Below are 26,599 nucleotides of genomic sequence, written 5' to 3'. Positions count from 1 at the left end.
TTATAAAGGGGGGAGGATAAACCAAGGGTCCCATGCCTCATAATAGTGTTGGGCATGAAGTAGATTTTGAATTTTAAGCATGACTCTTGAGGAAAGCTGACTTTTCTAACTCATCCAAAGATAAGACATAAAACTCATCTGGTTATTCCTCTTAAGAAGGGACAAGGCATCTATCATCCTTGGACTCTCCTCCATTTTCCGGAAAAAATGGAGGCCACAACATCTTGCCCTTCCCCCAGTCTTTCTTCTACTCTCCTGCTTTGCTCTCAACCCAATATTCCTTCCCACTCTTCCTCACCATGGCTGGTCACCCTTCACACATGCTTGATTTTGCGTTTGCTCATCTCCTCTGGGAGCCTGCCCCACTCATCACCTCTTCCTCCACTACCTTCACCCTCTCCCTCTCGACGGACATCGGGTCCTTCCCCTCAATCTCTAAATGTGTTCACATTTCTCTCATTATTAAAAACAAAGCCTCTTGCATTCCATATAATTTCTTCCCTTACATTCTAACTTACCTTCCTTTCTTCCTCCCTCCATACAAAAACCCGCTGCCTGTCTTTCTTTTGCCACCTCCCATTTACTCCCCAACCCCAGGCAGTTTGGCTTACCTGCAGTGAGCACCACCATCAACAATTAAACGACTCTCCCTAAGGTCACTGACCCCCTCCCCCTTAACTAGCAAACCAACAGCCACTTTCCAGTCCTGACCTTTCCTGGCCACTCAGACACAGATAACTAACAAATCCTTCCTCTATAAAACCCTGTATCCCCTTGACTTCTATTAAATGATTCTCTTCTCCTTCTCTTCCTACCTCTGTGATCATTCACTCCTTCTTTAGGTTCCTTTCCTGGCTTCTACTTTGCCACCTTGCTTACTGCTTCAATGTTGCTATTCCCCAAGATTCTGACTTTGTCCCTCTTACTCAGTCATCTGCTAGCTTCTACCCCCCTGCCTGCTAACACCAAACTCTCTCTCTTGACCACTCTCATTAGCTCCAGATCCCTCCATCCAATGCCTACTGGATATCTCTCCCTTCATATCCCACTGGCATGGTCAAAACAGAATTGTGTTTTTTCTCCACAAGTACCAACCCTGTTTCCTCCTCAACAGTCTGTTAGTGAGACTGCCATACTCTCAAGTCAAAAATACGGGCATCATTCATTCCTGTCCCACACTTCCCACATCCACGCAGGCAGCCAGTCTCAGCATTTCAACCCACTTGCTCTACCTTAAATCTTGCCTTCCATGAACTCCCCTTAGCTGACTACAAGGGCCTCTTTATCTGCCTCTAGTTTCCTTACCTCCAACCCACTCTCCACGCTTCCAACATCACCTTTAAAGCTCTTTGTCTGTCCTGGACGTGCCCTTACTTAAAAGCTCTCAGTGACTTCTCTTCATGTGCGGAATTGTGTCCAAACTCCTTGGCACGAGATACAAATCTCCACGAACCTCTCCCCAGCCCATCTCTGTAGCAGTTACCACGCAGTCACGCCTTCACTCACCATGATGATGTCTACCACTGGGCAAGGAAGTCCTTGAGGGCAGGGACTAGGTCTTGTTCCTCTTTGTACCTTAGTCTAAGACGTGACTAGCACGTAGTGGGCCTTCAATAAGTGTTTGCTAAACCGATCATATCCCTAAATACGTGCATTCAAAGGCACTGTATACATTAAATAAATGGAGATAGGAAAAACGCTTTTTGAAGGATTATACTATTATTGACAGATTGCAAAGCGGTAGGTTAGGTGACCTGACTCGCTTGGCCAGACTCACCGAACTTGGAAGCACCTGAGTCTTAGTCAAGAGCTGCCTACTTATCACAAACAAGGCAGCAAGACTCTGGTCTCACTGGTCACCGATCCAAACAGCTTACTCTCTACCCCAGAGTGGTATTTGTGCCTATGCTGTCCTTTCCTTTTCCAGAAGTCATTGTCTTCTAATTGGTGCCCTTCGAAAATCACAACTCTCAAAAATTTTCTCTATTGTTGTTTTAACTCTTACATCAGTTTTGTTTCATTACAGAAAATTACACTGCTACTAAATCGCAATAAACACCAACCAGCTGCCAGCAATTCCACAAGATTCTTCCCCCAAACCCCACACATAGAAAGTTCAGCAGTATGAGTGTTGTTGGAGCTACACACTAGCCAGAATACCACCAGAATGTCAAGCCAGCTACACCAGCCGCTCTGGCTGAGGCGATCTCTTAATCCAGGATTGGTAACCACCGGAGAAAACGATTGGCTTTTCCCTTTCTCCTAGAGCAACGATTTTCAAAGAGCACTCAAACCACTCAACGGCTGCTAGCAATATAAAATGGAAAAGGAAAGCACTGGCCTTGCTAGCAATGGACGGCATTGACCGGGAGGAGAAAGAGACATAGCCGTTGACATTCTGATGAAGTCTTCAGGGGCTGCCTTGCTGATAGCCAGAGTGGGGATAAGCGTCAAGAGGGCACTGCTTGCTGTAGGAAGTGCTGGGCGGGAGAGAACTCCTTGGAGACGGGAAGTCTCACTAGTTCCTTTCAAATCTGACGGTACTCCCCAAAGAAGACAGAATTTGTCTCTGAAGGCTTCCTCAGAAACCTGCGACTGCTCCCAATACAGTGTACGTACATATTTCATTTGTGAAATATATTCTCCTGGAAATGATTCGGGTGCTTTAAAAATAGATTAAACGTTGATTAGTGTGTTCAAAAATGTAACAAGCAAGCATTTTCCAGAAAGATAAATTACATACATATTCAGCTACCTTGTAGGGCTCCCCAAAAAGATCAAAGCCTGAAGAAAAGAGATCGTCTTCTTGCTGGACTTCTTGATTCCTCCGCTCCCATTCCCTTTTTTTAAGGGCACTTCGGTCTTGTTCATAGTGACTGATACGAAAAAAAAAGACAAAAGGAGAAAAAGATTAGTCACTTAAGTCATTCAGCACTCCCTTGTCATCAATAAGAAGAAAAACAATGCAAGGCAACGCTCCCCAAACGGATACCATATAGAGAGCAGAGAAACCTTTTCTTGACCCCCAAGTGGGTTTAAGATCCCAGCCAGTTCTTTGGAATACAGAGGAAAATGGAAACTTGCTGATTAGAAATCCTACTCATGCCCACTTAAGCACTGCAGAATCCTCTTTCCTTGTCCTTGCTTGAGTGCTACAGGCAATTAGAGGCTCCCCAAAAGTCAGTCCACTGCACAGAAAGGTCCTGAATTCAAGTTGCTCTGTCGCCAATGGCTCAGGGCTCAGAATTCACAGATACTACAAAGTCCTAAGGGGAAGGGATTAACCAATATGTCACAGACAAACCATAACTCGGATTGTTAGAGTGAGCCTGTTGTAACGAGATCATTCACTCACACTCCTTCTCACACTGGTCGTGTCGTTTTGGCCTTCTCATAGTTTGTGTCACAGGTGACAGCCTTTTAAGGAAACTCTTCAAAAGAAAGGTGCCTGGCTTGAAGTCCAAACCACTAACAATTAAAGAAGGTGATTAAGAGCCTTGAACGACGTTAAGGCACACGTTCTAGAAACACTGTATAGCTCTGTAACTCATTGCATTTCAGGCTTTCCCATGGGAGGTTCAGTACAAAAGCTTCCAGACAATACCTAAGATGTACTCCAGGACCTTGAATTTTATAGAAGGAAATGCTTCCTGATGAAGAAAACAGTTGTCTTCTTCATCAGGCAAGAACGTACACGTTAAACTACAACGTGGGGGCACCTGGGTGGCTCAGTTGGTTAAGCGTCCGACTCTTGGTTTCAGCTCAGGTCATGATCTCGTGGTCGTGAGATCAAGCCCTGTGCCGGGCTCTGCACCGGGCATGGAGCCTGCTTAAGATTCTCTCTCCCCCTCGGCCCTTCCTCCACCACACCTGTGCACTCTCTCTCTCTCAAAATAAACAAACAAACAATAATCTGGAAGTATCAAAAGTGGTGAATTCTTTTTGTCCATTGGGTTTCCCCGTCCCCTGCTTTTGACTGAAATCTTACTCAAAGCGAGTACACATATGCTGGGCAAATTTAAATTATATGAACGTACGTAAAATGCCTAACAGGTGCTGTACAAATGTTGCTTTCCTTCCCCATGTTAATACCGCCATGTTAAGACTTAATTAGATAATTGGCATGCAAATGAACGTAATAGCTAAAGGAATTACAAGAGATACGCTGATCTAAGAGTACAGTCGACAGGTTTTGAATACATCCCAAACCTTAATGCCTATCCTTGGGAGCCGAGTCTGCTCATGAGTATCAGAACTTTTAATTTACAAAATAAGGGCACAGAGCATGAAATATCCACGGCAGCTTAACTAGATATTGATATACGTGGAGTGTGAGATGCCACTACACTTAATCATCCACCTTTCTCCACGGGAATCCTTGAACTGACACATTCAAAGTGACTCTGATAGCCTTCTCTTCCAAATCAACAACACTTCATTTCTCCAATCTAAAAAGTGGCAACATTTAAAGGATGTTCCAACGTACATTATGCTTTCACAATACAAACAACGCCAGACACAGGAGCTCGCCAGGCCGGTCGCAAGAGTGCTCGGCAAATGGTATCGTACACTGCCCGGGAAAACACAAAGACCCTCCGGAGCGCCACACAAAGCCCAGACCCCACATCTGGGCCCCGTCCGGTCAAGAATGAGGCCAAGTCCAGATACCGGAAGGAAGGCAGCCTACGTCTTGTAGTCTCAGACACCATCCACAGGTATTACGGTTGCCGGCATCAGCTCTCATTTCCACCCACGAGTTGAGATCAGAACCCCAACCGGTTACCACCGTGTTGGAGGGCCGCTGTGGGAATCCGCCAGACCTGGCGATGTCTTCAGACCGTGTACACGGAGCCCGAGTTCGACCTCAGCACCATCCGCGGGCCGCTCGTAACCCAAGCCCGTCATCCGTGTGTCAAAATGTAAGAAAGAGGGGCGCCTGGGTGGCTCAGTCGGTTAAGCATCTGACTTCAGCTCAGGTCACGATCTCACGGTCTGTGAGTTCGAGCCCCACGTCGGGCTCTGGGCTGACGGCTCAGAGCCTGGAGCCTGCTTCCGATTCTGTGTCTCCTTCTCTCTCTGCCCCTCCCCCATTCATGCTCTGTCTCTCTCTGTCTCAAAAATAAATAAAAACATTAAAAAAATTTTTTAAAAATGTAAGAAAGAGAGGGCGTCAGGCGTGGAGGGGGACGAACGAGTTAAAGCAGTACTGGGGGGGGGGGGAGGAAGGCCTGTCACAAAGGAAGACACCTCATTTCCTTGCCCTTCCCCAGCATGCGACTCTACATGCAGAAACAAGAGCCCACACCTCAGGCGTCCGAGGAACGCGAGCAAGATGCCCGTTTTCTAGCCCTCCATTCATTCTGTGCACCCGACGGCCCAGAATGACAGGCCCACGGGTCAGGTTTAATTCTCCCTCGAAGGGAACCGAAGCCCTCCGGTGCCCCGGCTTGGCGAACCACCTTCCTTCTCCTCTGAGGGAAAAGGCAGAATTCAACCCCTGAAGGAACAGAAGGGGAAGGAGAAGCAAAGGAGACGGCGCTTGGACTCGCGCGACAACCGTCCAAGCGGCTGGCAGCCGGGGTACCTCCGGACGCTTTCGACCCGGCTCCGATTTCTTAGGAGGCTCTTGGCTCCATTCTGCAGCAGCGCATTAGCCACCAAATTCCAGATGGAAACAGGAAGAGCAGACTGAGGGCGCACAGGGGTGTTTCTGGTGCCGGGAAACTGCCTGCTGCACTTTGTAACCTGCGTCACAGAGGACGGTTAAAGCCTCGCATCTCTGGCGAGAATGAATGTCATCTCCACAGAGCTCCCCTGCCCTTGGAAGGCAACCGAGTCTCTGCAACGCGTTCCCCTTTCGCTGGGCACGGCCTTGTGCTGAAAGCTTCACCCGGCGAGGTCTGATGAGGAACGAACTACGCGGCGACGAGGCTTTCGCGGTGGGGAATGTCACCGATTTCTGACTGAAACCAGAATTAGTAACTCGAAGCACCGGCTAATTAAGACCACAGCCATGTATTTAGCCTCTTGTTATACCTACTGCAGTTTATAATTATGAGGCCCTCTTTATCTACTCAATTAAAGTGCTTCTGATTCACGCAGGTCGTGTCGGAACGTGTGAGCCCCACAGAGGCCCCAGGAAACTCTGTGACCGTCCCCTGATGACCGGATGTACCTTCACCCGCCCAGGCTCGTTTCCCAGAGGAGAGAAGGGCTCCACAGCCCATGAAGAAACGCTCAAGCCAGAAATCAGGATTAATCACCATATTATTGGTCCGAACAATCCGAATTTACTCACCCTGATGAGGACGGGGAGGGTTGAGCCAAAACTCAACTCAAGGCCTCTCCCTGATAGCAAGTTATACAATGTTCTTCCAACTTTTTACTCCAGGAAATGATGAAATTGGTCACATTACAGTGGTATGAAAACCACCAAACACACACAACTCAATTGAGTCTTAATTATCCGAAGGTCGAGAGAGAGAGAGAGAGAGAGAGAGAGTTCTCTCTCCGGAGCCCCTCTCCCTTTTGGAATCCGTGCAGGGCGTGAGGGTGAGAAGCTTCTCTCTAGAATGGGGCTTTTCTGTTAGCTCCGATTTTGCCCACCCGTCTGTTGCCCTGGCGTCAATGACAGAGAGATTGCCCTCCTTAACACGGGAGGAAGCTAAGACCCTCCTGAGAAGGGCGGGGGGGTTCCTGCCAAGGCCTCACCCAGGTAAACGCAAAGGTGACTTCTCCTTCTCACTCAGATACTCTCCCATCCTGGCACTTAAACCCGATCACGTACACAGGCAACTCCCATTTTCATCACCAGAAGCCACAGGTGCACTCCGAGGACGAGAAAACCCAGAGCACATGCAGATTCGCTGAGATCGAGAAAGTTCCATTGTGCTGTCTTCATTAGCTCACGGTGGTAGCGCAGTCGGGCTGACGGCACAGGCTAGTCTTTTAGAACAAAGGCTGTCAGAACAGGAAGAGACCGTAGCAATCATGCAGTCCCGGTCTCTTCATTTGACAGATGAGGAAATTGAGCTCAGAAAGGTAATGGGCCTCGCAGCAGGTCTGTGGTGACACCGGGCTTCTGCCGCCCGGGCTTCCATCGAGAAGAAGTATCAGTCCCATCTGCACTCTGTGGGTCAACTTTCCTCAGGATTGTCTTTGATTAGAAATTGCCAGTAGGAAAAAAAAAACTTTAGGAATTTAATTTGGATTCGAGTATAGAAAAACCATTCGTTTCCTTATACCAAACGTACAGACCCTAAAGGGATTGTAAAAATTAACTACATCTGTGGGGAGAAGCTGAGCCAGGGAGAGTAAAACCCAGTTGAAGTCCATTTGCTTTGTGGATTCCATGAAGTTCAAAAATCATCCTTTGCCTAATTCAGTTATTTTACAAAGCTAGTTGGGGACACATTAATAAAAAACACTGATATCTTTAAATGACCAGCTTGTTTAAAAACACTGCTAACTAATACAGGATTTACTCATTTTCTAATTCAACTGGCACTAAAATACCTTGGTTTTTTTTTTGGCTGATATCTTTGTAAAGGCATAAAAAATACATATTTAATTCACCCAAGAGACAAACGTAAGCTATAACTCACTCCTTATGGTTCTCCTGAATGAATCTCTGCCTTCTATGAGATTTGTATTTGTACTCACTACATGTTCCGGAGCTCCAAGTGGCACTTTTTTTTCAGTAGCTAGTCCTATTTTTAATTTGACATTGACCTAATCTTTACAAAGCTTCTGTTAGTAAGAAAGAAAGAAAGAAAGAAAGAAAGAAAGAAAGAAAGAAAGAAAGAAAGAAAGAAAATGAATCTCGGCTATTCAATTCCCTCAAAATCACCCCCAAGTTATATACTGTTCATATCCATGGGCACTTAAATGTAAAGTGCTAAATTCAAAACTCTGAAATAAAGCTAAAAGCAGGTCATAGTTGTTTTACACATCTAGGGGAGACACATGAGGACCTGGGATCTGGACATGTGAACATGGCCTTGAAAAGGAGTTTCTACAATCAGTAGAACCTCTAAGTCATGTTCAGACAGCAGGATTCATTGAGACCTCTGCATACAACCAGTCTCTTCAGCAAATGGACTCCCCACAGACGGTGGCTCTCATTTAAAATAAAAAAAAAAAAATCGAGGGCGCCTGGGTGGCTCAGTACGTTTAGCATCCAACTTCGGCTCAGGTCATGATCTCGCGGCCTGTGTGCTGACAGCTCAGAGCCTGGAATCTGCTTTGGATTCTGTGTCTCCCTCTCTGTCCTCCTCCGCTCATGCTCTCTGTCTCTCTCTCGAAGTAAATAAATAAACATTAAAACAATTTTTTAAATACATTTAAAAAATCGAGATCGGAACAAAAAGGAGACAATTACTCTACATATCTGTCAGCTGCCCTTGCGGCCATGCCAATTTCTTTAGGTCTTAGGGAAATGGGGCAGTGCTTATTCTTAGAGTTTCCTTAAATCTGTGCTTTATATTTTTAACATTTATTTAGTTTTGAGAGACAGAGAGAGAGAGAGAGACAGACAGAAAGGGGGGGAGGGGCAGAGAGAGAGAGGGAGACAGAGGATCCAAAGCAGGCTCTGTGCTGTCTGCACAGAGCCGACGTGAGGCTCAAACTCAGGAACCGTGAAATGATGACCTGAGCCGAAATCAAAAGTCAGCCGCCTAACTGAGCCACCCAGGCGCCTCTAATCTGTGCTTTTTTAAAACAAAGTACACACCAATACTCCCTGAAGTCCTGGCGGGAAACTGGCTCAATATTTCCTTGTAGAGGCATCTCAGGGATACCCCTGTTCCCTCCACCTCTGGGAACAAAAGCAAAAATTCAGATCATGCAGAAGCTTTGCCAAGGTCATCTTCCAGTGCGGTGAGGCAGACATTCCAAGAACCACTCTCCTTGTCTTATGTCTGTCACTTAGCTCCCCTTAACTCCCAGTCCCCACCCTCTCATTTAAAAACAAATTATTAACAGTCTTCACTGAGATATAATTCACATATCATGCAATTCACCCACTTAAAGTGTACAACCCAGTGGTTTTCAGCATATTCACAGAGTTCTGCAACTACTGTCGTGATACAGGTTTAGACTATTTTCATAGCTCCAAAAAGAAGCCCTCTATCCTTTGGTGATCACCTCCCACCATCTCCCATCCAGCCTAGCCCTAAGCAACCACTAATCTGCTTTCTCTCTGACTTGGGTTATTCTGGATATTTCATATGCGTGGAATTATGTAACATGTGGTCTTTCGTGCCTGACGTCTTTCACACAGCATGGTATTTTCAAGGTCCATCCATCCTGTAGCATGGATCAATACTCCACTATATATTCCTGGTCCTGTGTTACTCCATGCTCATTAAGGGGGTTCATTCCTGGGAGCTTACAATGATTTCACTGGGGTGTAAAGCTTCCTATACACAAACAAGCAATGTCAAATACAGATATTGTGAGGAAAATGCTTTTAAAAAGTGTTTGCCTCAGGGGCGCCTGAGTGGCTCAGTCGGTTCAGAGTCTAACTCTTGATTTCAGCTTAGTCTGTGATCTCATGGTTCAGGAGCTCAAGCCCCACATCGGGCTCTGTGCTGGCAGCCTGGAGCCTGCTTGGGATTCTCTTTCTCCCTCTGTCTCTGCCCCTCCCCCACTCACGCATTCTCTTTCTGAAAATAAAGACTTTTTTTTTTAATGTTTATTTTTGAGACAGAGAGAGACAGAGCATGAATGGGGGAGGGTCAGAGAGAGAGGGAGACACAGAATCGGAAGCAGGCTCCAGGCTCCGAGCTGTCAATACAGAGCCCGACGCGGGGCTCGAACTCACGGACCGTGAGATCATGACCTGAGCCGAAGTCGGATGCTTAACCGACTGAGCCACCCAGGCGCCCCAAAGACTTTTTTTTTTAAAGTGTTTGGCTTAGGCTTAGCATAAAATTATTCTGACTAGCCTATGAAACTCCCCAAATGCTGCATTACTTCTAACGTATATCCAATACTCAAGCGGTAAAGACAATTGATCACATCTAGGGATGGCAAAGACCTAGTAAAAACCAAACCCGACAGCAACCAAATAAACAGGTTCTGTGGTTCCTGAAGATTCTGCGGGGTGTCCAGAAATGACGGCATCCAGATTCGGAAGATCCAAGCCGGGGCCCTACCTCTTTCACTTCGACGTCGCTTGATCATTTCTAAAGCACTTTCCATTTCTAAGCCTCAGTTTTGTTATTTGTAAGATGGGAATCATCTTTCTCTTCCCTCTTCCTGCAGGTGGTGTAAAGGCTGAACATGATGAGGGGTGAGAAAGGGTCTTGTAAACTACTAGGAGCTGCTCACATTGTCATGGGCAAGACCACTGGTACCCTGACCATACTTCACCTTCATGACACAAAACTTCACTGCACGTTAGTTCACGCACACCTCACCAACGTCTGGCAAATTAGCAGGGCAGGGAATATTGTTTCCTTTTAAGGATGGGAAACAGAGGCTCGGAAAATTGCTCCAGACTATGAGACAGGGCACCACTCATCTGATTCCTAACCCAGGGCTCTTTCAAAAAGTCTGAGATACTGCTACAGGGCCCACAAAGCCCATCAGATATCCCCTGGGAATTTTTCTCCATAGACTCAAAACTGATCCTTGTGATAGAGGTACCAAATGCCCAGACTCAATTCACAAACTAATACTGACATGAGGCTTAAAATTCTACCTGTTCAATTAAAGTATTTCTTTTCCTTTTTTTAAGATTTTCTTTTTTTAAAGTTTATTTTATTTATTTTGAGAGAGGGAGAGACAGAGAGAGAGCATGAGTGGGTAAGAGGCAGAGAAAGGGGGGGAAGAGAGAGAGAGAGAGAGAGAGAGAGAGAGAGAGAGAGAGAGAATGAATTCCAAGCAGGCTCCACGCTGTCAGTGCAGAGCCCGACATGGGACTTGAACCCACAAACCTTGAGATCATGACCTGAGCATAAATGGGACACTTAACCAACTGAGCCACTGAGGTGCCCCTAATTTAAAATATTTCTAAATATTCTCAATCTTCTGTCATCTGGCTCTCACCGTTGGCTGTGCATGGGAATCACCCAGGGAAGACTTTATAAATCCTCATGCCCAGGTCACGTGCCAAGACCGAGTGCATCAGAATCGCCCAGAGTGGGTCTCAGGCATCCAATATGAAACAACTTCTGGTCTTCGTATATCAGATCATTCATATATAATCTCCTCTATTGGACCCATTTGGGCATGCTTAAATCTGATGGGCCTAACATGAAGGTAAATCAAGAACCAGGCTGTGTAGGGAACAGATGTATTCTATTATGCAGAAATCTACATTGCTAATCTATGTCAGCAGACATGCCTTGAAGGCAAAAAGCCGTTATTACAAGCATAGACTTGTCAGGCAGAACAACAGTAACACCAACAGCTACTCTCTGTTGATGCCTTGCTCCGTGCCAGGCACCAAGATAGGCATTTTGTGACCATGATCTTCCTTAATCCTCACAAAAACTCTGATGAGGTACCTACCATCCTCACTTTGCAGATGAGGAAACTGAGCTGCACGAAACCCAGGGAGGTTAACAGGCCCAGCATCACACAATTCGTACGTGGTGCCAGCAGAATCGCCGTGGAGGCTGCTAGAATCCCGAGGCCGCCCCCTTAGCCTAAAAGAAGACGCTAGTAGGTCGAATATGGATGTCGATGATCAACAATATTCTAAGAGTGCACTAAAATTCCATTTTTGGAGGATTCCATTTTAATGGAAATGCCACTTTTATACAGCATGACCATGAGCCCGGCAGCCGGAAGGTTCCCATCCGCCTGCAGCAGCATTCAGCTTTATCAATAACTTTCTAGAAGCCTGTTGAAATGTACTTTAAAGGCAGTCTTTGCAGTGAAATTAAATTCTTTTGTCCTCACCCACTATAAACGTTGGTGAAGAGACACGGTCCAATACCCATGACTGCCAGAGAGAGGGATCTGTCTCCGCACCAAGTGTTAGTTTCCTCCTCTCCTCGACAGCTCACAATGTGTTAGCTCTCCGTTGACGACAGTGTGCCTGTATCTCCTTCAACTTCATGTCAAGCACCCCTCCTCTTCCATACTCAGGCACCCCGCTACAAGAAGACCGTGCTTCACAATACATACATAAACATCCCCAAGTTTCTTTTCTGCTTTCATAACATTTTCCGCGGCTAAGCGTCCCTTTTCCATTTTTATTGCAAATCACTTAAAGAGAACTCTACTTCTGATCCATTCATCAAAAATGAGAATTCACTATCACTTCTTCTGGCTCATTGACCCCTCGGTAGCACAATCCAGTGTCTTACAAGCACTGCGCATTCAATGTGGCCAAACCAAGAGAGCGGCGCACAACTGCATGACTCAGAACCTTTCAAAAGGACTTCCCGAAGACGAGTAAGGGCCTGGAGTGGATACAATCGCTACGAATAGCCGCAGTGAGAGAGTGAATACAGTAAATGTATGTACTTATAGCTTTAGGACTCTTGAATTGGTTCAAACATTAAAACTATAAACAAATCAAAATGTTACACAGCATTCTCACTCCCACTCTTGCAAGTACCTATCCTGTTCACCACTGCCAATCAAATGTAACCATTTTTATTATTTTCTTGTTTATTCATCCAGTTTCTTTGTGTACTCTTTAGTGTCGACCTGAAATGATCTCATTTATAGTTCTTTCTTTAAATTACCCAGAGTTGAGACTAGTGCTGAGCTTTAAGGAGCTTCTGGATCTAAGACTTCATCTGCTTGAAGGGAATTTTCGTCATCAGAAATGATCTCAGGGGCACCTGGGTGGCTCAGTCGGTTGGGCGTCCGACTTCGGCTCAGGTCACAATCTCATGGTTCGTGGGTTCGAGCCCCACGTCAGGCTCTGTGGTGGCAGCTGGGAGCCTGGAGCCTGCTTCGGATTCTGTGTCTCTTTCTTTCTCTGCCCCTCCCCTGCTCACGCTCTGTCTCTCTCTTTCAAAAATGACTAAACATTTAAAAAAAAATTTTTAAAGAAATGATTCTGTGAAAAACGAAAAAAGAGAAAAAGACGAACCCACGGGTCCACACGTGAGACGGCGGCGACAAGCCTTGAGCGTCCTCAATGGCTCCGAAGGTCTTCGGTGTTGGTTGGAATTGTGCCCTGTGGCAGGCAGCAGGCCCCGCTTGGGTGGCCAAGGCTTGGCTTCACCCTCTGCTCTCGCTGGATCTCCTGTCCAGCCCCAGTGGGTCCTGGCGCCGTCCTGTGTGCCACGTCCCCAGCTCCACACCTGTTACCTCTGCAGCCGACCTACACAGCGCAGCTCTGTCTTTCGAATTACGAAAAAGCTGCCTGAAGTATTTCCTCTCCATGCCCATTAAATATGGGGAATTCTTTTCCAAGTCAAAGCCTTCACAGAACCTGGCTTCTCATAAAGGACACTTTTTAAAAGGTGTTTTATTTTCAGCTAGCTATAAGCAAGACAATTTCAATAACTACTTAATTTAAAACAATATTTTCTCAGAAATCAGATTCTTAATTACCTTTAAACTAAGGAAATTAATGCCCTTAACGAGCAGTTTATAATTGACAGCTTTAGGCTGACTCTATTTTCATGTCTCACCCAACCCTTTGATCCTCGTGTACTCACTAATTTTTACCCAGGCAAATTCTACCCCCTAAAGGCTTACCCTTTGGGCCCCCACCTCTCTGTGGCGCAGTCACCTCCCCCACACCCCCAGCCACCACCGGAGTTCTGGCCTGAGCATACAGCCAGGAACACGACATTCAGACTGCAGGAAAGACCCGCGGGGCACAGCCAGCTTGTCCAGGCGTCTACTTATTGTCATGACACCATGCTTGTTTTCTCACAGATCACGTGGACTTGACATTGTGACTTTCTCCTGGGTCCCACTTCTCCCCCTTGCCTTGATGAGGTGTCTGACAAAGGCTGAAGTGTGTTCCCCTCAAAATTCGTATGGTGAAGCCCTGACCCCCGGAACTCAGGTGACCTTACTTGGAAATGCAGTCATCGTGAAGGACATTAGCTAAGTTAAGGTGAGGTCATCCTGGAGGAAGGTGGGCCCGGACTCCAATGTGACTGGTGACCTTAGAAGAAGGGGACATTTGAACATAAAGACACACAGGAAGAAGGCTACGTGAAGATGGAGGCAGATGAGGGGGCGACGCTGCTGCAAGCCACGGAGCCCCAAAGATGGCCGGCGAACCACCGGAAGCCGGGGAAGAGGCCTGGAACAGATTCTTCCGTCACGGCCTTCGAAGGAGCCCACCCTGCCCACACCCGGATCTCCGACTTCTAGCCTCCAGACTGTGAGACGATCCCTGTCTCTTGTTTAAACCTGCCAGTGTGTGGTACTTTGATACGACAGCCCTAGCAAACTAAAACACCCTCAGAATGCATCTCCGAGGCAGTTCACGATGAAAACGTCAGGCCGCTTCCCGGTGCGGGCAGATGACCGAGACCTCAGAACTGTCACCTATTCCTCTCCCTTCTACTCCGGCACCGCGCTCCTCCTTCCCCCCTTTCCAGCTCTGTCTCAGTGAACTGTGGGTGTTCAGTGAGACTGTCACCAGAGAGGAATTGACGCATTTTTTGCTTCCCTTTTATCTGGAAAAGTGCCAAGCTCAGTGTTCAGCTCTTAATAAATATTTTTTTTGACTGACTGAATGAACAAACGACAGGCAAACATATTTTTTCTGCCCAAGTTCAGTGACAAATGTTGACAGAGACATATTAATTAATATATTAATTAACTTGTCTATTTAATCAACAAACATTTACCGGGTGCCTACGTCACATCAGGCACCATGTTTGGTGCTTAGAAAAAAATAAGACACAGTACGACTCTTTGAGAAATTCACAGCCCAGAAGGGGAGGCAAATCCATTCCCAAAGAATCGTAGTATAGGGTGACATATGCCGTGCCTATAGGAACAAAGTGCTGTGGGAACATTCTCAGGTTGGTGTGGGGTGCGTTGCAGCTGGTCCTCGAGCGACGGGGGGGTTGACATCCTGCCCATCAGCTCGTTCAAGTACACGCTAACCAAAGATGATCCCGTGGGACAAACGTGGACGAGTGAACAGAGGATTCAAGTTGCAGCCAAGCCAGTCCCTCGGATGGCCCATGCCTGGCGAAACTGGTCTACGGCAGTGGCGTGAGAACGGTGAGACTTTCTGCTCTTTGGGGGAGCTGGGAAGAGGAGAGTTTGGTATTTGCAGGTGCTGGTATTCAAGGGTAAAACCCTAATTGCACTTGTGATACCCAGTGAGAGGAAGCGCCATACACAAAGAAATGGATGGCTGAGATAAGCATGTGAATGGTGAGCTCATAAAGAATGATGCGATTTCAAAGGGAAGCATTTATTGTTTCCTGTGTTATAGCGCATTGTCTCCTGATATGATTAGTTATCAGTCTCAGTTATCCGAAACTGGTATGAAATAAAGCGTTTACGCAGTTATGCTTCATTGATGTCAGCGAGGGGAGCACGAAAACCTCCATGAAGGTGGGTAATTGATGTGTAAATCAGAGCTCAATCACTCTGTAATAGAAATGGTCCCACTGAAAATATGCTTGTTGAGCACAATCGCATAGAAGCCAGAGGGATGGAGGGAGGGAGGGAGAGGATAGAAGGCTTATTTATTAAAAATGATAATAACTGGCAATTTGTGCAATTTTCCCTTCAGCAGAGGGCTGCTGTCAGAAACGCTTGCAAGCAAGTTGTGACCAATATATCCAGATAGTTTCCTTCTGTTCTAATGGACGATTTCTGTTTTATTTAAACGCTCAGCGAGCTTGTTGTGGATGTTTTAAAAGAGCAAATTAAACAACATGTTCGTCTTTTGAAACATGACACACGTTAATGGCATCAGTTAACAACGCTTATTCTATAGGTTTGCTTGCTATTGTTATTCAAACCCTTCTGTCACTTTGCATTTGCTCTCTGAAGAGCAGTGAATAAAAATGGACAATGCCTTGCGATTTAGTATTTTAACATTTCGTATCGAAACAAAAATAACTTACTATATTGATCAAACAGCAGTTCCTCTATCTATCATCCCTATAATCATTACCATTATCATCACTTCAGGTGCCATGACAGTGTCTGGTGGCAGATTTTTCTTCCCCTCCGCCGTACTCACCGATTAAAGAGAAAATTCTCTACTGCGAATACTGTCACAGAAGGCTTAACAGCCAATATTCCCGCCAATTCATCTGAAAAAGAAAGCGCTAGCTTTCATTGTTTTTCCAGATCTCGTGAAAAGCCAGTCAACACAAGAGGCGGCTCTATCGCAGGCGTCTAGCGTGGATCCGATGGACGGCCCGGGGCGCCCACACACCCCCTGACACTGGTGATGAAGGACGTTACCTGTGGCGACAAAGCAACAGCAACGGTACAGACGCGCTCCGCTGTGCAGGTGGGGGCGCTCTGCTCACCTGCGGTCACCAAGTCAGCCTGGCGTTGCAAAGTCCGCGTGTGCGGATTGCCCGTCTAGTATGTCGTGCGGGGCCGGGACCCGAATGTTCCCACCTGGACGAAACACCCAAGTAGACTGGCAGCAGGTGGTGGTGGCTCCTTCTGTTCACCTTTCTCAATGTGGCTACTCGAAAATCTAAACACGTGTATGTGGCTTGTGCTTGGGGTTCACATTAGATTTGTACTGGGCAGCACTGGCCTGAAAAAGAATGATTTTCTAGGTCTACTTAATAACCCACTCATCTTAACCGATACTGGTTTCAGAGCGCTGCCTTAGGGCAGTAAGAGGCTTTGTGCCTTTGGGTTCACTGGAACAGTCTAACCTCGTGGCCCCTTCTCTATTCTCAGCTGCTCCCCTCAATCTCATTTTCATTTAGACCTGGGGCACATATGCCAATGTTTCTTCTCGTGACCGCTATATTGTCTAACTGGGGCGTTGTCGATCAATACTAGGTGAGGTGTCGAGCTGTGTTTGTGTAGTATGCTTAATATGCTTCTACCCAATGCGCCATACGGAGGCACTGCACTGTGTATTACGAGCGTATTAACACTAAGACTCAACTGAGTATCACTGGTGCCTAGTAAACTAGTAAAACAAAATTATGCTAAGTAGTCGCTGAACATCGCGATCCCTAATGTTTTTAATGAGTGTCTCAAACGTAGCGCACGCCCTTCCCTGAAATACCAAAAGAGCCGAGGCACTATCCCAGGCTTGATGTGAATTTCATTCTACAAGAGGAAGGCATTTTTTTGGATATAGAAACTAAGAGACTAAATAACAGCGTGGGCCTCACTCCACCAATAACTGTGTCTTTAAATCTAAACTCCGTGTGGTTTTGAAGCCCTCTATGCTTGTTTTCTTTCCCCAGTGCGTGTCACAGCTAGGAAGCATTTTGATTAGCCTAAGCCATCAGCAGTTCCTTCCTACCTGTTTCACATACATTTCACACGTTACTTTTAGAGCTCCTCAGTTTACTGATATTTTCTTGGAACGTTGCCAGCCAATCTGTAGCAAAATTAAACTGTGCCTTTTAATATAAAACAATCATTGATTAACACATACTGTTCAAGCCAGATGAATCAGCAGCCTGCAAGGATGAAGCGTTTTATCGCACTAACACACCATTCGAATGCTCTGATAGATGCATTCATTTGCTGATGGGCACAACACGCGAGGAGCACAGGCCCACACTCCGCAGCACTTCACACTCTTGTTCCTCAGCACACAGTATGCTCGACAACAAGAATGTAGGCAAATGAACAATTTGCTGTGATTAGTTTAGTTTCATTTGTTAATTACAGATTCAACAAGAACTGAATGCTGAAGCTTTTCAAGTATCAGATACCCATTGATCCATAGCCCCCAACATGCTCAAGTAATACTTGGGAGTCTAATATGATTTATTGTTACTTGGAGCACTGATTGGCTAGAGGAATTATACTCCAATAAATGATGGCACTGTCACTGAATCCGCCTGTAATTGCTTCCATTCATTGTAATGTATGCTCTAACGCAAACTGGAAAGAAAGGAGATGATCAACTTCAAGCATCAGCTGTTTCAAATTCCGCAGTGTGTCCCTAAGTTAATGGATGGAGAATATTCTGCCGGCATATCTGCTGGGTTGCAGGAGATGGATCTTCGGAGAGTTCTAGATATGCACACTCATATGTATTTCATGTATGTCGATGTCACACAGATCTACAACCGATGGCCACTTGGCGGGCTTGCGTGCCTCCGTGGAGGCAGATGGCATGACTCTGCTAAGACTGGGCCAGGACACAGAATCCTCGGGAACAGTGGGTCCTCTACCGCTCTGTCCCCCGCCCCTCAGGACAAATGGAACCCTCACAGGCTACTCATTTCCGTCCGGAGTGACCCAGATGTCTGTGACTCATCTTCCCTGTCGCCTGACACTGCACCTTCCATCCAGGCTAGGAGCAGAGCCCCTGGTCTCCACTCTCCAGCACTCCACAGCTCCTCCTCAACCTCACTTATTCCACTCTACCAGAACTGTCTGCTGCTAAACGGATGGCGACTTCCCCGAGCTAAGCACCGTATGACGCTCCTGTGGCTGCTGTAACAAATTACCACCAACTTGGTGGCTTCAAACAGCGCACGTGCAGTCTCTCAGTTCTGGAGGTCAGAAGCCTGAAATGAATCTCACTGAGCTAACATCAAGGTGTCTATGGCTGTGTTCCTTCTAAAGGCTCGGAGGGGCGGGGGCGGGGAGGATGGCTTTTCTTGACTTTTCCAGCTTCCAAGGGTCACCCCCATTCCTTGGCTCATGATCCCTTCCTCCAACATCAAGGCCAGCAGTGTAGCATCTTCAAATCTCTCTCTTACATCGGCTTCCCTTATCACATCTTCTCTGACTCTGACCCCCCTGCCTCCCTCTTAGAAAGACCCTTGTGATCACACTTAGGGCCCACCCATTCAATCCGGGATCACCTCTCCACCTCTCCAGGTCCTTATCTTAATCACATCCGCAAAGTCCCTCCCGCCTTGTAGGTAAAGTACTCACGGCTTTGGCAGATTAGGACACGGACATCTTTGAGGGGAATATTATTCTGCCTACCACAGGTTCGACGGTTTAATCATTCTTGTCCTCCCAGTTACATGACATTAGTGGGGCTTCAATATTATGAGCAGAGGTGAATGAATGCATGAGGATGATTCATTAAAGCTTTCAGATGTCTCTACGGAAGAGTGCCTCATGCATGAAGAGTGCCCGATGGGTGAGGCAGGGCAAAGCCCGACGGCCTCAACACCTGCTCTGTCATTTAACGCCACTTCAGTCCTCCAAGGCTTGACTTTTCTCACCAGTAAGTGTCTCTGGGAATTGCTGTGACCCTCAAATAAGATAATGTATGGGAAAACATCTGTGAAGGTAACTTGCTTTATCTGTGTTATAACATTATCCTTGCTTATCGCTAAGAGAAGACACTAGACCTTTGGGAGAGAAAAATAAGAGGCAAGAAGTCCCACTTCTACAGATATGTAAGGTACTATTACCCAGTAAATCTAAATAAAAATAACCATCTGAAAGTGACCTGAAAATATGCTTTCTATTCATATGCAAGTAGCTTAAGAGATTGACACAAGACACTGAAATTACCTCAAATAACTAGACGCTCAATTGCTCAAGATAAGTGGGGCCACAGTCGCCCTCTCACATTGTAGTTGAACACAACAATCAAAGATGGGTTCGCCCTGTTTACATATTACGGCAGTATGAGATCTGTTGTGACTCATTTATCAAACCCTGCATATTAACGCATCAATTTTATTGACTAATAAGACGGTTCCCTGACATTACAACAACACAGATGACAATACATCTTCCAATACGAGCAGAATGATCCTGAGAGGCGCCACACACACCTGCAAAACGCTTGATTGTATGTAGTTCAAGCCAGGAATGTGAACACGGGAGAAACTTGAGCACGAAAACAACCTCCAACCTAAGGATCTCTAGAGGGCATCAAGATCAAAGCTGTCATTTTCCCTTATGAGGAAGATCAAGTATACAGAGGGGAACCGGGGCGGCGGATGCCATCCACCTGGTCAGTGGCATGACTTGGACCGGCGCCCAGGTCCCGACTCTCCGCTCAGTGCCCTTTGCCCTGTGCCACCTTTCAGCTTCCCTGAGCCCGGGGCAGTGCTGCCGGCTCACTGCTTGGGGAGAGAAAGGGCAGGCGACAGAGGGAAATTTACTTTCAAATGCTCGTGAATCGCTAAAAACTACACGGGCCTCGGTGTCTGCAAGCAACCCACTCCATGTGAAAAGGCTGTCATATTCCAGACTGTGTGGGATTTACTTTAGGAGAGAAGAAACCTGGAAGCCCTCCAAGGAAAGCCCCTGGTTTGGCACAAAGCAGAGAGAGTTATTAAATAAAGAGGGAGGGGCCGACCAAACGGCCAAGTGAGTGACAGAATGTGTTCTTTGTAACTGGTTGCCTCAACGTTGTCCTCTGGGCACAACCTAATGCTCTTTAACCCAGTGGTCCGGCTGAAGGGCAGGCTGCGGTGAATGTTAACGGGCCCTGAGTGTGGGCACACGTGTGCACCCACAACTTAGGGGGGAGGCAGATTGATTTTTTTAATGTTTATTTTGAGAGAGAGTGAGAGAGAGAGAGAGAGAGAGAGCAGGAGCAGGGGAAAAGTACAGAAAGAGGAGAGACAGAATCCCAAGCAGGCTCTGTGCTATCAGCGCAGAGCCCAATGCAGGGCTCGATCTCACAAACCAGAAGATCATGACCTGAGCCAAAAATCAAGATTCAGACGCTTAACCGATTGGGCCACCCAGGTGCTTCTTGGGTGAGGCAGATTTATATCAGAGCATCTCAGACGAGAAGAGACCACAGAAGTCATCTGGTTCCACTGTCCAGCCCTCCGCTCAGTAAGAAAAGAACCCTCAAAGGTTGGCTCAACAATCCACTGGTACATGGTTGTGACTGGGGAGAGAGGGCGTTGTGTTGAATCCTTCCTCTCTTGGCTGCAGACCTGATGTACTTGTGCACAGCACCCCCGGAACCTGACTTGGGGGGCTGTGAAAGGAACGGATATATCATCTGGTTGCCCTCCAACCCCTAACTGACTCTTGAACGCCCTTTACAGCAGCAAATATGTAAACATCAGGCAGGTGCGTGTGGGTTTCCCTCTGGGAACGGCAGAGCTATCTGGGCGGGAGCCTGGAGACCTGGGTTTCCAGCGCAGACCTACCACTAACCAGCTTGGCGACCTCAAGGAAATGATTTCACTCTTTCAGGCCTCAGTTTCCTCACATGTAAAACACAGTGTTTGTGGTGGATCGTTTCCAGCGCCCCCCTAGGATATTATTCACCTTTTGATAGCTTCCTCTGTCTTCTCCGATGCCAGCATGCTCAGGACAGGTCACCAGCCACCTCCCTGAGGCCACTCCCAGCCTAGCTGGTCCATTGGGTGGTGCTGAGGCAGCCGTCCCCTCAATATCTCAATGAGACAGCGATCAACGATCAGCCAGTACACAAAGCACACGCTGCCCCGAAACCCAACACACGAGTAGAAGCTAGGAGTGCACGCTTAGCAGTTTTTCTATTTCAAACTCCTTTGCTCAAGCTGCCCCAGTCTCAGGATGAGATAACCCGATTCTCCGGGCGTGACAATTGCCATCCCGGAGTTCCAAGTCAAAGTGTATCCTAGTTTGAATTCCGCACTCCCAATCTGTTGCCTAGTATAAATATTATACTATGTAATGTGTAAATATTAAAATCTAACTTTCACAAAGTTGAGTCACAGTCACTGGAATTCGGCCAAGACTCTAACACTTTTTCATTATTTCCAAAGAAAAGACCAATTTAAGAAACGCAAACCAGTTCCAATTCACTTCAAAATTTGGCTTAACGTCAAAGAAATTTTAATGAAATTCTGCTTGAGCATTAAACATGAAGGTATTTATATGATTATTAAGTTAGCATGCGAGTTAAATAGAAATTAGTTTTTGGTCGCTCACTACTGGGTTCATAGGCCAGTGAAACTCAAAATGATGGCTGCATTTCAGCGGAATCCCTCATCCCACACAGGCAGGCTTTACACCAGACACGAAGACACAACATTATTATCTGCGCTTTATCTGGTCCTTTGCTGCCATATGGTCATGGTGCTGTCATGGCGTCCCGGTGACCTTGCACAGGGCAGAGGCCTGAACCACAGCCAGTCTGCGTTTTGGCGGGAAGCCTTGTGATCCTCCCTGAACACCAGAGGCTGCAAGGCCTTCTCCCACCCGCCTCCCCATATCCCCCGCAAGACGGTCACGACAGCCTCTCAACAACTCCTGGGTTCTGGCCACTCCCCCACCCCGGAACTCTTCAGCAAAGGTGGGGGGATGAGCCCCTCTTCCTTCCCTGTTCTCCTTTTTGTGTGTGCCGCCCGGAGGAGGGGACCTGGCCTCTCCGGCTCATTCTGTTGTGTACTGTCTGTGTGTGCGTGCAACTGCCTCAATCTGAAACTGTCCTGCTGAGGTATCATTTCCAGTCACATCAGTCAGGCTTTGGCCTCGTCCTTATCTCAATTGCAGGCGCCTGACAACCAAATAGATCTGTTTTCCTTTCTCTGCAAACTTCCTTGAAGCAATCTTAGCCAAATCAGGAATCTGTGCCGTCTTTCCTTCCCGGGTTTAGGCAGAAACAGTTTATCAGTGTAATCTCACTACATATTCTTAGAATGAAAGGCGATTTATTCAGATTCAGGGTGCAGCTTCTATGGTGGTGAGTCGTCAGGCAAATAGAATCCTCTAGGACCCTCAACCCTACAAACATAAAGAGAAGAGAAAGCCCCAGGGTTCTGAGACTGAGGGGTGAATGTGGGAAGGGGCAGGATCCTTCTCCTGAGGCAGGAAGTGAGAAGAGCTAGAGAGGCACCATGACAGCTGGAGGGGTGGAAAGATGAGGAAACCTGTGCCAAGCAGCCCAACGGCCTTGACCTCCTTGGAGAAACAGAAGGTGAGTCCAACTGCTGAGAGCTGGAGGAGGGCGAAGACAGGAGGGCCAGGCTCACAGAGAAAGGAAAGCTTTTGGAATGGCAGCTGTGAAGATGTCAGGCTGAACCAGAGATCTGCTGGACGGCGAGGAGAGGGGGCCCACGAAGGTGAGCAGGGAGCTGGTTGGGGACAGGACCAGTCACCGGAGGGGCTGGAGAGGTCACATGTCTGCAAGTTCCCTCCAGGGCTCTGGTAGAAATGGGGGCAGGGGAAGCAGACGGAAGCCCCAGAGACACCTTCTACACTTTCTATACTTTGGCCTACACGGGGTCGGGGGCCCAGGCTATGCCACTTTGGAAACATGCTTGGAGTGTGCACACAGGTGACCTTCAGGGTTTTCCACCTGCAAGAATGAGAGAAGTCTTCAAGGACAACAGAGAAATACTTCCCCAAATGCCCCACAATTCCGTTGCAATGGCTTGCAAATGTTACTTGTCTTTCCCCCCAAAATGGAAACCAAACTGCCCCATAGGGTCCCCAGTGCATTTCAAAGCCCAGTGAGGGACTAACTGCTGGGAAATGCCTACTTAGGGAGGTTTTGCAGGTTTTGCACCTCCCCCCTCATCAAGGAGCCTCCCAGGCCTGCACTAAGGCCCTTAAGGAAAAGAAGTCGAATTGGTCACCCTGACTCCCCACAGGGAGCATCACTGTGGGCCCACTGCTCAGTGGAACGAGGCAGAATGCAATGCTCTCACAAGTGAAACAGAGTGGGCTCTCAACGCTGGCCTGAAGAGCTGGGATGTTTCACTTTAAAAAAGACAAGACTCTGAGGGCGCCTGAGTGGCTCAGTAGGTTAAGCATCTGACTCTTGATCTCTGCTCAGGTCATGATCTCAAGGTTCATGGGATCGAGCCCCGCATCGGGCTCTGTGCTGACAGTGCAGAGTCTGCTTAGGATTTTCTTTCTCTCTCTCTCTCTCTCTCTCTCTCTCTCTCTCTCTCTCTCAAAAGAAATAAATAAACTTAAAAAAAAAAAAAAAAAGGCAAGACTCCAGGCACATATGGGCTCCGGTTTTCAATTTCTGAAACACAGTCTCAGGAAAGAAGGGGCAGCCCCCTGAGGGGCCCCCAGGGGACACAGGAGAAGGTTTGGCTCCATCCAAAGGGAAGCAAACTTGGCTTAGCCCGCAAGCTCCCTGCTGCCAGAGGGGCTCAAGCAGGGTCGTAGGACTGTTAAACTGGCAGCTGCCGATTCAAACAACCGGAAGGGAGCCTGATCATCTCGAAACGCCTCCTCACCTCCGAAATGCTGATTTGTCAGATCCACTGAGGCCAGTGTGAGCCACACTCACTGGTCAGGGTGCAATGGAGCTCATGTTCCATAAAGAGCTTGCTCTCCCACTGTTGTTCGGCCCAGCACTCCCTCAGCAAAGAGCTCGGTAAGAGATCATCATTCTTCCAGCTGAGCTGATGGCTTAGCATTTGTTATGCTTCACTCATCAAACTATATATCAATGTGCCTTTTGTCTTAAGAAAATACATAATGGGATTTTAATTCAATTACAAGTTTACATATTACCAACTGGAAATTAATTTAATAAACAATTTGTTTCCATCGACTAATAGGAATAGGTTAATGGTGCAATTAATCAAACATTTGACTTTTCAAAGTTTTGATTCATTAAACTAAGAACTTGCCACTTGAAAGCTAATGTAAGGCTTGATCTCAAACTTTTAGGCACGTCTGTTGCTGTTCTATTCCCACTATTAGGAGCACATAATATTTACACTCAGAGTACTCTCAGAAGTCATCTGGTTCTGTCCCTTCGCTGACAGATGAGAAAACCGGCCACACACACACACACTCACACACTCACTCACCACGGACTTGTAACGAACGCGAGAGAAGTTAATATTCTTTTTTTTTTAATTTTTTAAATGTTTGTTTATTTTTGAGAGACAGAGAGAGATCGAGCATGAGCCAGGGAGGGTAGATAGAAAGGGAGACACAGAATCCAAAACAGGCTGCAGATTCTGGGCTGTCAGCACAGAGCCAGATACGTGGCTCGAAGTCATGAACTGTGAGATCGTGACCTGAGCCGAAGTTGGACGCTTAACCAACGGAGCCACCCAGGAGCCCCTACAAGTTAACATTCTTTATGAGGTTTCTATTGGCCTTGGATAATTGTTTAAAAACGGGACATATTTTAGGAAATGCATATTTTGTTTCAATTTATCTAACAGGACGATGACAGTTATCATAATTACATTTATGCCTGGTGCCAAGGCTCATTCCTACGGGCAGAGAAAACTAACAGCTTAGCGTTCCAAGAGGTGCCTGCTAGAGATGACCACAGTTCATCTGCCAGGGCACAAGTTCGTTTTCTACTATAGCACAGCTGTTATATCCATCCAGAGAAGGCGGGAAAATCTCGAAGAAACTGCCACTGTGTCTTTATGGCAATTAGCATATCGTTATCTATAAGCATCGTGACCGCGCTCCTAAAGGCATATGTCATGGTACCTTCTCTTGCTCTTGCTCTGATGTTTAAACATGGACATGACTACTTTGGCTCTAAGAAGGCCATGCATTCACAGCCCCATGAATCTTTTTATAATGCCAAGCCCAGATATGCACCAGAGGAAGCAACCCGCTAGGCAAAAACGTTTTCCAAATGGCCAAAGAAAGCAGGACGACTGGGGGTCAACTACACGGACTTTCTAATCATGGTTCTCTCAGGCAACTATTTTAAAAGTAGTTTGCTTCGTTCTCCCAATTCCCATTCCCTTATATCTATATAGATAGAACACAGACTAGAAAGAGTAGAATACACACATACACACACACACACACTCCCAGTCGTGCAGGCTTCACATCTGGGGCTCATCTCTGCTGCTTTCCCCTCACTCGCTCTTGCCCGGGGCCGCTTCCTCCATCTGTGACATACACAAGTTTCCAGGTCATTTTACCTTCAGGATCCAATCCTTCTCATCAGTTCCTACTGCTACTGCCCTGACTCGAATCTCTGGTCCCTTTCTCTTGGACGTGCCTGCATAGTCTCTTACCTGTTCAGTCTTTCCCAGGCCAGTGGCTAGGACATGGCCCCGGTCCGTCTTCCCAAACGTGTCCCTCACCCCTGTTCTCTACATCCTGTGCCTGGGCAATCTTCCACCTGCACTCTGCCCCAATCCCTCCATTGTCCTGTCTCTGCACCCAGGCACCCCCACCCGGAAAGACCCTTCTACATGTCTGAACGTTAAGCCTCCCTCCGCCATTAAGTCTTCTCCAATGCCCATGCCTGGCATTTGCTCCCTGTAGTGCGTTGGGTCGTGATCTCCAAAATATATGTCCACTCAGAACCTGAGACTGCGACCTTATTTGGACACAGGATCTTGGCAGTGTATATGCAATCAGTCAAGGATCTCCAGATGAAATCAACGACCGGGGGGTGCCTGGGTGGCTTGGGACAATACAGCCTGAGGTCAATGTCTCTCTGGTCCACGGTGTCTGGGATTAGAAACTGAACACAGAACAGGGAAGAGAGTCCACCAAACTTGCGGGCTCATCGCGGGACCACCATGGTTTCCGAAAGAGTGTTTTCTTAGAAATTAAAAAGGGAAACTCACATCTCTAAGTCCATCTACTTCTTCTGGGGCTAACATTA

General features: G+C 47.0%; 1 protein-coding gene across 6 annotated transcripts in view; it reads right to left on the bottom strand.

Moving 5' to 3' along the window:
- The window catches only part of AFF2 (ALF transcription elongation factor 2), a 468,411-nt gene that overhangs the window by 312,530 nt on the left and 129,282 nt on the right, over nt 1–26,599 (bottom strand). For all 6 annotated transcript variants that reach the window (XR_007149018.1, XR_007149019.1, XM_047844523.1 and 3 more), the window contains exon 2: nt 2,756–2,876. Coding sequence is in view for 4 of the 6 variants with exons in the window: in XM_047844523.1 (XP_047700479.1) it covers nt 2,756–2,876 (121 nt within the window). In the remaining 2 variants the exon portion in view is untranslated. The remainder of the gene's footprint in view (nt 1–2,755; nt 2,877–26,599) is intronic.

The sequence above is a fragment of the Prionailurus viverrinus genome, chromosome X (assembly GCF_022837055.1).
Source record: "Prionailurus viverrinus isolate Anna chromosome X, UM_Priviv_1.0, whole genome shotgun sequence".
NCBI lineage: Eukaryota > Metazoa > Chordata > Mammalia > Carnivora > Felidae > Prionailurus > Prionailurus viverrinus.
Note: the sequence above shows the minus strand (reverse complement) of the source record. Positions and strands in the feature narration are given on the sequence as shown.